This window comes from Dipodomys ordii, unplaced genomic scaffold, assembly GCF_000151885.1.
Source record: "Dipodomys ordii isolate 6190 unplaced genomic scaffold, Dord_2.0 Scaffold41, whole genome shotgun sequence".
NCBI lineage: Eukaryota > Metazoa > Chordata > Mammalia > Rodentia > Heteromyidae > Dipodomys > Dipodomys ordii.
Window position 1 is genome coordinate 11,734,266 of NW_012267257.1, and position 14,958 is coordinate 11,749,223.

Below are 14,958 nucleotides of genomic sequence, written 5' to 3' on the forward strand. Positions count from 1 at the left end.
CACTATGCAGAGAGCTTGAAGAGGGATTACAGATCTCTCTGTGAACTCCCTGGAAGAGAGAGAATGATGCTCAGACTCAGCTCACCTAGAGATGAGGTGGTCAGTCAGACGAGAGGGGTCAGTCAGACCAGGGGTGGAAAAGAACAGGGTCAGGAATACCTGAGTTCTTTGCTTTAACTACAAACCCAGACACCATCCTCCTGGTGGAACAGTGTCTAGGAAAATTCCTTTTCCCAGTCAGAGATGTGCTGTGGGGAAAGAGAAGAGTGGGCAGGAAGGAATGGATAGTAACATATTTCTTCTATTGCTCGGCCTTATCAGTATTTTTAATCCACATGTGTGAATGATTTGACTTTTTCCATTGGGGGAGTAAACTGCTTTATCCTATCCTGCACAGCTTCCACTGGTTAAAAATCCCAGAGGCGATGGACAAGATAACCAATGGGGGAAATCTCCCGCCATCCCTCTCCCCCCCCCATTTTCCCAACATCCTAAAAGGTAATGGGGTTGGGGAGGGGCAGTTGGAGGAGGAACCAAAATCATGCGGGTATACCAGGAAAAGATAAAGTGTTGGTGGCAGCAGAGTTGGTGGTCGTGTTGTGGGCATTACCTCTTGATGAGGCTTCCAAGAAGGCTCCCGCTCAAGTCCTGGTGGCTCTGAGAACAAGCATTCTTGCATCAATAGCTAATAGGCTGTCCAACCAGATGTTATCTGGGTGGGATAAGAGGGTGAGAAAACAGACCTGTTGTACGCTGTTGTCAACTACATCACTGTGGTCAGAGAAGGCTGGTAGTGTGGTGTTTAGCAGGGCACCTCTTTCATGGTGAGGCAGAACAGATTACGTGGCTGTTTAAGTATCCATTTCCTCTTGTGATTGGTAAAATATGAGAGTTATAATCATTCATGCATTACTAAAGCCTCCTTTCCGTCATTCTGAAGGGACTTTTATTTTCTAGAACAGAGCATGCATCCAGCAGAAACCTGAAGCACTTGCTTTTCTAAGTGATCTTTTGCAATAAGCACACTTTACACAACAACAACAACAAGCAACAACATCAAAACAAAACAAAACAAAAAAAACCCTGTGAATGATACCTGTGACAAGACTGGAGATGATAAGTGGTAAGACCAGCATCTGTAACATCCTCATCAAAAGTTCCCCAGGAAAAGAGAAGTACTTGACTTGTCGGTAACTCATTTTGTAGGGCCGGAGGCTAAATCCAAGGATTGTCCCTAAAAGAGGAAAGGAAAAAAAAGAGGAAGGAAAATTGAGTGTTTTAGTTTTCACCCCCCCTCCCCCAAACTAAAGCAACACCTAGAAAAATGAGCAGGTAAGACTCGTGTCTGACAAGAGTAACATTTTTTAAAGAAGTAAATATTTGTACAGCTTTGGGAACAGGGGTGCATGTATCTTTACACTCATTATCTAGAAGGGTTTGGCTGAATCCAAGGCTTCAAATAGAACTCAGAGAAAAATCATTTCTGGTCTGAGCACATGAAAAATTTCTTTGTTTCACTTGAGTGCAGTAAGAACCCATTTTGACATGCCTTAGTGCAGAAGAACAAAGACTTGGGCTCAATCAGAAAATAAATGATGTATACACACACACATACACAGACACAGACACCCACTCCCCCCAGCACAAGGTGATATAAGAAGAGTGACCTTATGATATAGTGGTCCTCTACAACAGCAGATGCCGGAACTGATAGCATAACCACTTATAATGGAGAGCATGAGTTAATTTTTTTCCCCAATTAAAACCTCTTCGTGCTTATTTTTAATGTGTTTTCACCATCTCTCTGTCTGCACACCACATTTTCTCCCTCTGTCTACATGGTCTTGACATTGCCTTGGCAACCGTATTGTCCAAACTTGTTAGCTGTTGGCAAGAGAAGACCTTAAAAGGAGCAGAAACTCCCCCCCCCCCACCTCCATCCTCAAATTTCCAGTTGAAAACTTGGGGGAAAAGCAAAAGCAATTTCCTGCTTATTTTTTTCCATTTTCTTTCTAAATTTCAAATGTATTTGTAGCATGATAACTTTATAGGTAAATCAAATGATATCTGACACCTGTTGACATGTTTAGAATTGAGTAAGAGGACACTTCCTTTTCTCTCTCCTTTCCCTAATTTACTTTTATTGCCCAAGAAAATTTACGTATTCCAATATTGTAAATATTAAAAATAATTGTCCTGCTACTGAAATATGTGATTTCAATTTTTTTAAAGTTCATGTAAACTAGAGAGAGAGAGCGAGTGACAGAGAGAGACAGAGAGAATGAGAGAGAGAAACAGAGACAGAGGTAGAGAGAGAGAAAGAGACGGAGAGACAGTCAGAGAAAGGGAGAAAAGAAAAAGCTATGGAGACTCAAAACTTTTCTGAAGCATACAAATAGTTCCTTTACCAAAACTGAACTTTCCTAACTTCTTATGAAATGGGCTTTTTTTTTCTCTTATGAAATGGGACACAAAGTTCATTTCAATGATCACTATAATTCCAGTTTCATTTCTGAGTTTCAGCAACTGTGAAATATTCATTTTCTAAGTATAGAGCAATGAGCAATATCTTAGTAAGTGGATGAATGTACGTGACCAGAAAAACCTAGCTGACCAAGTTCTCAGGGCCCTCAGGAAAACACTGACTGTTTTCTTTTTTTTCTCTCTTTTTTTAATTATAAAGGTGATGTACAGAGGGGTTACAGTTACATAAGTCAGATAATGAGTACATTTCTTTTTTAACAGTATGTCATCCTCTCCCTCATTTTCTCCTAGTTTTTCCCCTCCCTACCCTCTCTCCCCCAAGTTGGATAGTTCATTTCCAACATAGTATCTAGTGAATATCACTGCTGAATTGGTTCACCCTTTGTCTCACTATTTCTGTGCTTCCCCTTCCCCTCCCCAATCAGATAAATTCCCCCCCCCCTCCCCAGTCGTGGGACTTGAACTCTGGGCCTGGGCACTATCCCTCAGCTCTTCAGCTCAAGGCTAGCACTCTACCACTTGAGCCACAATACCACTTCTGGTTTTCTGAGTGGTTTATTGGAGGTAAGAGTCTCACAGATTTTCCTGCCCAGGCAGGCTTTGAATCATGATCCTCAGATCTCAGCCTCCTAAGTAGCTAGGATTACAGGCGTGAGCCACTGGTGCCCAGCCTTACATACAAAACAAATGGTACAGAAATCAAAAACCGCGACAAAAGAAAAAAAAAACAGAAGAAAAAGAAGAGAACCTCAAAGAGTACAAAAACAACAATAACTCATTTCTATTTCTTGGAGTTCATTTTGATAAGCATCATTTTATATGATCATATACACACAGCTAAACCTAAAAAGGGAAATGAAAGCAGATGTAAGGAAATGGAAAAAACCTCCCATGCTCCTGGATTGGAAGGCTTAATATTGTGAAACTGGCAATGCTGCCCAAAGCGATCTACAATTTCAATACAGTGCGCATCACAATCCCAACAACATTCTTCAGTGATACAGAAGAAGCAATCCAAAAATTCATATGGAATAATTGAAGACCCCAAATGGCAAAAACAATCCTTAGCAGGAAGACTAGTGCTGAAGGAATGTCAATACCAAACTTCAAACCCTATTACAAAGCTGTAGTAATAAAACTGCTTGGTACTGGCACAAGGATAGGCCTTAGGACCAATGGAATAGCATAGAAAACCCAGAAATGAACCCACAGACCTACAGCCACCTAAATATTTGACAAGAGTGCCAAAAGCACAGGATGGAAGAAAGACATCCTCTTCAACAAATGGTGCTGGCAGAATTGGTTATACGCATGCCAAAAACTGAAGCTAGATCCTTTTTTATCATCCTGTTCCAGAATCAATTCCAAATGGACCAAAGACCTCAATGTACGACCAGATACCTTATTACAGGGAGGGATAGGGGAAAACCTAGTGCTCCTTGGCACAGGTCAAAACTTCCTAAATAAAGATCCATAATCAGAACAAATTGAAGAAAGACTGCATCAAACTGAAGAGTTTCTACTGCTTCTTTTTTCAAGAAAGAAATGGTGATTTGGAAAAATGCAGGGAAATAAGAGGAAAATGTTTGCCCCTATTGGTTCTACCACTTAAATAAAAAGGAAATGGCTAAGCCAGGTGCCAGTGACTCAAGCCGGTAATCCTAGCTACCCAGGAGCCTGAGATCTAAGGATCACGTTTCAAAGCCAGCCTGGGACTTTCATCTCCAATAAACCACTCAGAAAATCCAGAAGTGGTGTTATGGCTCAAGTGGTAGAGTGCTCACCTTGAGCTGAAGAGTTGAGAGACAGTGCCCAGGCCCAGAGTTCAAGCCTCACAATCAAAAACAACAACAACCACAAAAGGAAATGGCTAATATTCTTGGCATTACTGTCAGTTATTTTTCCTATTAGGAATTTAATCCTCATGACAACATTGGATATAGGTACTTTTCTCCCACCAACTTACTGGTGAGAAAACCTAACCACAGTGAACATAAATATCTAGTATATGTATGAGTCAAGCGGAAAAGGTCAGATAATGTGATGTCAGGAAAATGAACCCTTAGATATGTATTTTAATGTTTTTTCTTTCATGCATGTGTTTCTAACGCATTTATAAGATTATCTCTTTGTGGCTTTGTATGTCCCTCCCCCACAGTATAACCCCTGCTTTCACTATATTTGATGTCAGTATAACTTGTGGAGGAGATGGGGAAAAACCAGTTGTTTAAGGATACAGGTGGATGAGGAGGCTGCAATGCTTGGTAAGAAATGTACGCATTATCCTGCCCATGCAATTGTAACCCCTCTGTACAGTATGTTCACAAATAAAATTAAATTAAATTAAAAAAAAAAGAAATGTACTCATTATCTTGCCCATGTAATTGTAATCCCTCTGTACAGTATTTTCACAATAAAAAAGAAATTATAAAAAAATAAAAAAAAATTAAAAAAAAAAACTTGTCCAGAGTCAAAATCTTGTTTCATATCCCACCCTCTTTTCCACCTTGCATAATTTATGCCTTTCACATAGAACAAAGATGATCTCTTTTAGTGCTTCAGTGAGTTTCTTTCTAGAATGTCCTGGTACATAATTACATATTTGGAAAAATCACACTGAATATGTTTCTATATATATGGTCACCTTAAGGAACTTAACCAGCTCCTTAAAGATTGGCTGTCAGTTCATGTTATCAAATTGCCTTTTCAGCAGAGTAATGTTCCACCGATCAATGAGATTTTATTTCCTTTAGCTCCTGGAGCAGAATACTATCATAAGCAGGTTGTTAAAGTAAGCAAAATTCTTTGTTTGCCGTTGGTTTAGTCCTGTCATCTCAGCCATGTGGAGGCTGAGATCAGGGGGTTCACCATTCCAGGACAGTCTAGGTAAAAAAGTCACCAGAAAGAGAAAGGCATAGCCAGGCGCTGGTGGCTCACTCCTGTAATCCTAGCTACTGGGGAGGCCGAGATCTGAGGATCATGGTTCAAAGCCAGGCCAGGTAGGGAAGTCCATGAGACTCTTATCTCCAATAAACCACTCAGAAAACTGGAAGTGGAGCTGTGGTTCAAGTGGTAGAGCACTTGCCTTTTGAGCTGAAGAGCTGAGGGATAGCACCCAGGCCCAGAGTTCAAGCTGCACAACCAACAAAAGAAAGAAAAACAGAAAGAAAGAAAGAAAGAAGAAAGAAAGAAGGAAAGAAAGAAAGAAAGAGAGAGAGAGATAGGAGTGGTATCCATATTATGGGAGGAATCATAAATACAAGACTCACAGTCCAGTTTGGAAAAAGCAAAAAAGTAAGACCCTATTTCAAAAAATAACCAGAGCTCCAGAGGCTCAAGTGGTAGTGCATCTTCCTAGTAAGTGGGAAGCTCCAAGTTCAAACCCCAGTACTACTGGGAAGCAAAAGATAAATGTGCTTATATGACAAGTATATAATATACATGTCTATTTTCTTTTGTATTTACCTAATATTCAATGATGTTGATTATGTGTCCTGATTGCATTTTCTCCAAGCAGCTCACAGAATGTAACAGTTCAAGTATATGCATGTCCATTTTTAGTATTGGTACTTTGTAAAATAATTACCTTTTGCTTTCGTAGAAAATATTTCCTTAAACCATTTTTCTAATTTGCTTGCCTTAGATTTGTACTTTAAGATATGCCATTGTTTTGCATTTTGATAAATAAAGTATAGGCACCTTTTGTATTAGGTGATTTCTTCAAGTTATAAACTTTTATTTTATTTCTTTCCCTCCCTCTAGTTTGATAAGTTTTTGATCCATTTTTTATTTAGTTCTTTGCTTGTTTACTTCAAAATATTTACCTTTGAAGTAATTCACTTTGAGGTAAAGCACTTAATTTCTGATTTTCAGTGGACATTATTCAATATAATGGCATCTCTAACTTATAAGTGTAATTAGAACCTTTGGGTTATATCTGATTCTTTCCTATTTGTTCACATGAAAAACCAGATGACATAGAGATAATGCCTCATCTTATGGAAAATACATACAAATAAACAGATAGCTTTACTTTTATCAAATACTTAAAATTTATTATGGAGTGTTCTAATGTTTATTTAAATATTTAAATATTCAAATATTTGTCAGTCAATGAAAAAAAATGTAGCAAAATAAACACAAGCATTCATTCTGGTCATCTGGAATTTGAACATACCAAGCTGTTAGGATTTTAGATTTCTCTCAAATGCCAATTTAAGGACACACTTTTTTTCTTCCTTTCCTTTTCCATTTCTTATCTAATTTAGCTGTCCATAAAATGCATCTATTCATATATGATATTTCTAAGGACAGGTAACACCTTAAATCTAGCAAATATATGTAATTTCCAAGTTATAAATAACAGATACAACTGCTTTCTAATAATGTAGATACTAGGAACAAAAGACAAACCAGTGTTGAAGGAAGTAGTTGTTTCTCTAAAGCACTTAATCTCATTCCCAAAGTCTAACCCTAATCCACCCTGACTCACATATACTATATTGGGTATTCTATTACTTTCTCTCTTCTTACCCAATTCGAAACTGCATTCACTTAATGCAAACAATTTTTCCTCCTTGTGGTAGCAGGGAAAGTAAGCCAGCTCAGTAAGTGATTTCTCCAACTTCCTGAATAGATATCTAACAGAGCAAAGGCAAGACAGTCAGGGAGGCAAGGTATGAAGGGGTGGTGGTAGATTTTGTGTTTCCCTATCCACAGGATGGCTTTGCTTGGAAGCAGCAGTCTTAGTATTTAGTACTGTAGGATGGTCCTTAGTTTCTTTATAGTACAGAACTCATATCTTCCTAACGTTCTTCTTTATAGTGCAAACAGCAGAGAAGAAAACCTTGCAGCTATAAGATGGAACCCTATGTCAAATGTTTTAAAAAATGAAGCTGTTTACAATGACAGCAGACTGCATACACACTTTGAATCAGTTTGTCTCTGACTACGTTTTGGCCAGCTTACTATGTTCAGATTTGTCCCATACTTTTGGGAAAGAGAAGATTATGTTGTATGTGTTAATGGTGGTATTTCACCCTCATTGCAACTTTATGTGGAAAACATTGTCACATCAAGTTGAAAGAATCAGACATTAGTTAACTTGTTTTGCTTACAGATCTAGGAAGTGTCTGGCCTGAGAGGCTCTAAATAAAACCCAGTGCTCTCTTTACTTCACTTCCAGTGTTTCTCAAACATAAACACAAAGCTGGGCACTGGTGGCTCACACAGTAATCTTAGCTACTCAAGAGGCTGAGAGCTGAGGATCGAGGTTCAAAACCAGCCTTGGCAGGAAAGTCCATGAGACTCTTATCTCCAAATAAATACCAGAAAACTGGAAGTGGTACAGTGACTCAAGTGGTAGAGCGCTAGTCTTGAGCTGAAGAGCTCAGGGACAGCGCCCACACCCAGAGTTCAAGCCCCACAATGGACAAAATGAAACAAAACAAAAACAAATAGAAACAACACAAAAGTAGTTTTAGCTGCAGCCCCAGGGTAGTTTTCAGTGGAAACTGCTCTCTGGGTCTGAGCATGTTGCACAACTATGTGTCTCTTGGACATATCCCAGAGGCATGCAGCACCTTGAGGATTATCTTGAGGAACACTATAATTTCAAAACTTCAAAAATATAGTTACTGGTAACGTGTCACTATTGAAAATGGTGACACCAAATCGTTTTGTTTGTTTTTTTGGGGGGGTCCGGTCGGGGGACCTGAACTCTGGGCCTGGGTGCAGTCCCTCAGCTCTTCAGCTCAAGGCTAGTGCTCTACCACTTGAGCCACAGCACCACTTCCGGCTTTTTTCTTTTTGCTTATGTGGTGCTGAGGAATCAAACCCAGGGCCTCGGACATGCAAGGCAAGCACTCTACCACTGAGCCACCTTCCCAGCCCACCAAATTGTTTTTTAATAGAATGATTTAACTAAGTTTATGTATTAGCTGAAATTGTCTTTTCTTTCCACTGTGTACTTTTTAAGCATTGGAAACCATCAGTTACAGAGGTGATGGGATATTAAATGAAAACATATTTCAGGGCACACATTCTTAACAACAGCTAATCATCACAAGGCACGCAGCAGGTGCCAAGGCCCTGACTGGAACATTCGCAAATAGCATCAAGACTATTATTATCCACATCTCACACATAAAGAACCAGCATCAGTCAGAAGGCAGGTAAGTAGCCAAAACCATAATGAGCTGTGGCTCAAGTGGACTTGACAGCCGGCCTCCAGCTCTAGACTCAAACTTCTCACTTCCTATACTGTACGGTCTTCAAGAGTCATGCTGCAATTTTTTTAAATGTAATGTTATTGTTATTATTGAGGTACTGTACGGAGGGGGTTTCTATTTCATAAGTCAAGTAATAAGTACATTTCCTTTTCTGGACAATGTTATGTCTTTCTTCACTTTTCCCTAGTTTCCCTCTCCTATCCTTACCTACAAGTTATGTAGGTCATTTTCCACATAGTATATACTAAATAGCATGATTGTGTTTGTTCATCTTCCCCTTTCTTGTCCCCTCCCCAAAGAAACAGTGCCACAGCAACAACAACAACAACAACAAAACAAAAACCAAGAAAGACACCACCACCACCACCACTGCCACCATCAACAACAACAACAACAAAAAGCTCATGTTTCCATTTCCTGGAATTTGTTAGATAAATAGTATTTTAAAAGTGCAGAGAAGTAAAATTCCATTGTGCGTCTAGGCGTTATTTTATTGACTCACTCATCTGTTGTAGGACATCTGGGCTATCTCTGTAACTTGGCTATTGTGAATAGTGCAGCAATGAACAGAGCTGCACAAATGTTCATGCTCCAAATTTAAGAAGGCTAATTTATAGTGCACCACATTTTGCCTACTTTTTTGGTCTATTTTTACTTAGGTTAACCAAAGCTTAGGTTGGAAAAAAGGTGGTACTGATTTTACTTTTTGAATTCACTTGTTGAATGAATAAGCAAGGCCGTTTTTCTACAGCTTTCTGAAGAATGCCAGCTATCAGCATTAAACCAAAAGGGAATGCTCTGAATGCAAAGACAGATTTTTATGTTTTTTTTTTTTTTAAGTTTGGCAGTCCGTTTAGGTTTCTGATTATGTTTATCCTAGCAATGAAGAAGGGCCTTCCCTGAAACACATTCTGATGCGGATTTCAGAGAGCTTTTTCATTCAGCCTCTTTACCAAAAAAATACATTAGTTGATAGTCCCAGAACTAAAGAATAGCTTTATGCCATCAGCGTCTGAGTGCAAAAGAACAGATTTTTATTACTGATTGAAAAAATAACAATAAAAAAAATCAGAATAACTGTCTGGAAGGATTTGTTAGAGCTGAAATAAAATTTACCTACTTTGAATTTTCATGTCATCATAGGATAGATACATGGGTGTTGGTCCTGAGTAATAATTCAGATTGCTAACTTTTAGTTCACAATTTTGTAGCACTCTCATTACACAGCTCCACTTGATTACTAGAAATTATGAAATATCTTTTGTTTTTCTTTTGGCTCGTCCTGGGGCTTGATCTCTGGGCCTGGACTCTCTCTGTGCCTGAGCTTCCTTTGCTCAAGGGTAGTGCTCTACCACTTGAGCCACAGAACCACTTCTGACTTTTTTTTGAGTAGTTTAATGGTGATAAGAGTCTCACAGATTTTTCCTGCCCCAGCTGGCTTTGAACTGGGAACCTCAGATTTCAGCCTCCTGAGTAGCTAGGATTAGGAGCATGAGCCACTGAAGGCTGGCTGGCTAGCAATCTTAATCAGAATGTTTCAGGTGATCAAAATGAACCATGCTGTCTGGATGTTCTGTGAAATGACACATTTTTGTTATAAGATTTTTCTCTTCCCTATTCAAACTCAGAAGGGATTCTGTGAGGGGTTCAGGCTTCTGGGGAGCCCACACAGCAAATACTTTTTTGGAAGATTAAACATGATCTCTTTTTCTAAACTAAGACACACTGTGCTCACTGAAAACTTAGGATAAATGAATACATTTCAGGCTTTGTTTTTTTTTTTTTAAGGCCAAACATGAACAACAAGTTAAATGTTAAAGACCTATTTTAAGAATTTGGTTCATAAAACTATTAAAAATATCATGAGGCCAGAAAATATCTTAGAGCAAAAGGGTGAGATAAGTTTAAAGCAAAATTTTCATCAAGTCAACCAATTTAACTTTTGGCAAATGTTGGGAAATAGAGAAACTTGGCAAATTCTTCTTCAACCTCACAAACTCTGACCTGAACAGAGGTACTCACAATGCAAAGAACTTAATAAAAGAAAAAAAGAGAAAGAAAAAGGAAACAACAGCAAACAACAAATGAGGTGTAGTTCAGATGCTAAAAGGAAATCTACTTTGCCATATTCTATTGTTTGGAAGAGAGCCTCAATTCTTATCCACACAAGTAGATATTCAACCCGCAAAGGATTCTGGGCCTCTTCTCCAAGGTGCAAACATAGCCATATAGAAGGTGCTTTACGGATGGGATTCTAGATCTCACTCTGATGCAAAACTCTCCATGACCCTGGATAAGTTCTTGGTCTCTTATGCTTTTTTATTTATTTTTTTTTAGGGTGGGTCCAGTCGTGGGGCCTGAACTCTGGGCCTGGGCACTGTCCCTAAGCTCTTCAGCTCAAGGCTAGTGCTCTACCACTTGAGCCACAGTGCCACTTCTGGCTTTTTTTTCTTTTTGCTTATGTGGTGCTGAGGAATCGAACCCCGGGGCCTCATGCATGCAAGGCAAGCGCTCTACCACTGAGCCACCTTCCCAGCCCCTTTTTTTATTTTTTTCGAATTTATAAACAAAGGTTAAAAGACATAAAGATTATTTCCCTCCTTGCCTAGATTACTACAGTAGCATTATAACTGGTTTTCCTGATTCTTCTTCTGCCTTTGCCCAACATAATGCCCAATGTGCAAGTCAGGCTTTCACTGGCACACCATGAGCAGTGGCACCAAAACCCGAAGGTCACACAACGGCGGTTCCTGGCCTGCTTTCCTTAAGGACTCCACATCCTTAAGAAATCCATCTCCTTGGGGAAAAACCAGTTGTTTAAGAATACAGGTGGACCTGTTGTAACAATGAGAAGTACAAGTTGTCATGTCCAAAACGAGCTTTACAACATCGGTGGGGGGGGGGGGGAAGGAGAAAGATTGGGATTGGGGGGGAGGGGGGAGGCTGGGAAGGGATGTGAAGGGTAAACAAAGGAGGAGGCTGCAATGCTTGGTAAGAAATGTATGCATTATCCTGCCCATGTAATTGTAACTCCTCTGTACAGTATGTTCACAAATAAATTAAATTTAAAAAAAAAAAAGAAATCCATCTCCTACCCCATACACTCTTGTTTCCGTTTCTACCTCTGTCCCTCCTCATTCCTCCTTCACTTTAGACACAATCCCGGGGTTTGCTCCTTGTATTGCCCCTTCGCCTGCCTACCACATCCTTCCCAGGTATTTGCATATGTAACTAAGACTTATTTCTTGGTCACTTGCTTCATGAGGTCTAGCCCAGATCTGTGTCTCCTTTAGTTAATTAAAGTCAGAAGTTCTTATCACCCTCCAATTTCCTAATTTATTGTACTTACTGTTGATTATTACTTTTGCCTGCTAAAATCTAGGCTCCTTGAGATGAATCTTTTGGGAAATTTTGTTTACGGACATATATCGAGTCCCTAAAACAATTTTTGGCACATAGTAGGTGTTTAATGCATTGCTGGATGCATGAGCAGCATCATTGATTCTTTTTTAGCTGGTCGGTGACCAACAGTGTCTAGCCTCCAGTAAGTGAAACACATTTTCTGAATGCAGGATCTCTCTGCTTTATGTATCCCAGAAAACATTATTTACCACTGATCTTCCTGAGCCTAGTCCTATCCCAAGAAACAGCCTCTGTTAAAAACTTCACTCTTGCCGGGCGCTGGTGGCTCACGCCTGTAATCCTAGGAGGCTGAGATCTGAGGATCGCGGTTCAAAGCCAACCCCGGGCAGCAGAGACCGTGAGACTCCTATCTCCAATAAACCACCAGAAAACCGGAAGTGGCGCTGTAGCTCAAGTGGTCGAGCGCTCGCCTTGAGCTGAAGAGCTGAGGGACAGCGCCCAGGCCCAGAGTTCAAGCCCCACGACCGACAAAAAAAAAAAAAAAAAACTTCACTCTTAAAATCTGTGTCCTTAGATCTCGAATAAGTTAGAATATCTTATGCTTAGATTTCTAGATTCACAAATGAAGAGTTACAGTTCTTGGTTCCTAATTCTCTAATGTGGAGAAGAGCAGGTACAATGCCACAGATTTTTCTATAGAGATATTGTGGGTTGAGAGTCAAGGACGAGAATTTCGAGCTAGATTCTGGCAGTAAGTGAGACTAGTAGTTACTTTATGCAAATTCTTGAATCTTTTTGCTGTTGTTGTTGTTGTTGTTAGTCATAGGGCTTGAACTCAAAGCCTGAGTTCAAGGGCACTGTCCCTGAGCTCTTTTCAATTAAGGCTAGTGCTCTACCACTTTGAGCTACAGTATCATTTCTGGTTTTCTAGTGGTTAATAAGAGTCTCACAGACTATCCTGCTGGCTTTGAACCACAATCCTTTCAACCTCTTGAGTAGTTAGGATTATAGGTGTCAGCCACCAGTGCCTAGAAAATTATTGAATGTTCAGATGAAATCTTTAGGACTTAATATTCCTATTTCATTGATGAAGAGATGAAGTTTAGAAAGAAGCAGCATTAAGCGACGTGGTAGAATGAGCTTTCATATTTAGTTCTTCAAGTCATAGGTTCTTTTAGGGGCTCTTTTAACATTCTATCCTTTGGGGGAAAAAATCCTCACCCGCAAAATGACTTGGATAAATTAGAACAGGAGGTATCTAAGATTGTCTTGAGTTTTTTCCTTGCTAAATGTTCTGAGTTTAAAAAAGCTATGTGAACCAAAAGCATTAAAAAAAAATCTTAGTTGTTTTATGTGAACCCATCTTATTTCTTCTAGTGAATTCTAAGTTCTTCTTGCTAATGGGTATCAAAGATACCCTAACAACTTGTCAACGGTTAATATGGCAAGCGTTCCATCTATAATCCTAGCTACTTAGGAGGGCTGAGATCTAAAGATCCCACTTCAAGGCCAGCCAGGGCAGACAAGTCCCAATTTTGTGAAGTTCTGGGCGTAAAGTTCCATTAACTTTTATTTTTAGTAATAGGACAAAATCATATGGTGAATTTACCTGGCCAAGAATTTGGCTGGTCCCTACCTAGTCTTTTGTTTCGTCCAGGCGTTTCCTCCTGAGAAGTACGGGAGGCATTCTCAACCCTCCCCCACCCCCGTGTTCCCACAGCTTTGCAGACTTGGACCCTGGCCTGGCTCACTCTTTTGTCCTTTGGTATTTCCTGTTGCTGGAGGTGGGAAATACCTGCTCAAGGCTTGCTCCATCTGTAGTGCCCAAAAGGAACTGGTTTTGGAAGACCAAGGAATAGGCAGGATACAGACACAATCTTCCACGTGTGACTCTGGGAGACAATTCTATCAGGAGAACCTTGGAATTCTGAGAAAGCCTTGGTACTCTCTTTCTTAAACTGCCCTAATGAAGACGATTTGAGGCTGGGAGGTGCAGCTCAGTGACAAAAGCCAGGCACATGCGTAGTATGGGGGGAGGTTCTAGGTTCAATGCTCAGAATCTTCCTGATCCCAAAAAAGCAATATGAAATGGTAATTTAATTTGGAAATAATCCCAACGGTCTTTTACATATGTGTCCATTTCACTGTCATTAAGAAAAAAAAATACTACCAGGCACCAATAGCTCACGCCTATAATCCTAGCTGCTCAGGAGGCTGAGATCTGAGGATTGTGGTTCCAAGCCAGTCCAGGCAGGAAAGTCCCTGAGACTCTTATCTCCAATAAACTACTCAAAAAAATCTGCATGACATTGTGGCTAAAATGGTAGAGCACTAGCCTCAAGTACCAAGAGGCTCAGGGATGGCATCTAGGCCTTGAGTTTAAGCCCTAGGATGGGCAAACAAAACAAACACATTTTATTCTAGAAGTAGCAACTAAAGCATCAGAAATTGCTTTCTAGGAAAAGAAACGAGGCTGGGAAGGTGGCTTAGTGGTACAGTGCTTGCCTGGCATGCATGAAGTCCTGGGTTTGATTCCTCAGTACCACATAAACAGAAAAAGCTGAAAGTGGCACTGTGGTAGAGTGTAGCCTTAAGCAAAAAGAAGCTCAGGGACAATGCCCAGGCACAGAGTTCAAGTCCCATGACCGTTAGAGAGGGGGGAGGGGGATAGAGAAGGGAGAGAGAGAAGGAGGGAATAAGTTGAGGGAGGGAGGAAATACATTAAAATTTTCCAAGTTCTCCTGTTTGCCTTTTGCTCCCATGTCCTCGGCCTGTGCACAGCAAGCAGTACCCATTACAATTCACCCTCTTTTCTGTTCTTTCAGAGCCTCCAATCTGCTTGTTTATGTCTCTGCAGTACAAATAGTAAGCTTACTCCTAT

The 14,958-nt window shown here is 40.1% G+C and overlaps 1 protein-coding gene across 3 annotated transcripts in view; it reads right to left on the minus strand.

The window, feature by feature from the left end:
• The window catches only part of Slc1a3 (solute carrier family 1 (glial high affinity glutamate transporter), member 3), an 87,841-nt gene that overhangs the window by 58,647 nt on the left and 14,236 nt on the right, over positions 1-14,958 (minus strand). For 2 of the 3 annotated variants that reach the window (XM_013018664.1, XM_013018665.1), the window contains exon 3: positions 1,097-1,234. In XM_013018664.1, the coding sequence (XP_012874118.1) occupies positions 1,097-1,234 (138 nt within the window). Of the gene's footprint in view, positions 1-610; positions 680-1,096; positions 1,235-14,958 lie in introns of those variants that run through there. The other variant, XM_013018666.1, reaches the window with a different exon arrangement.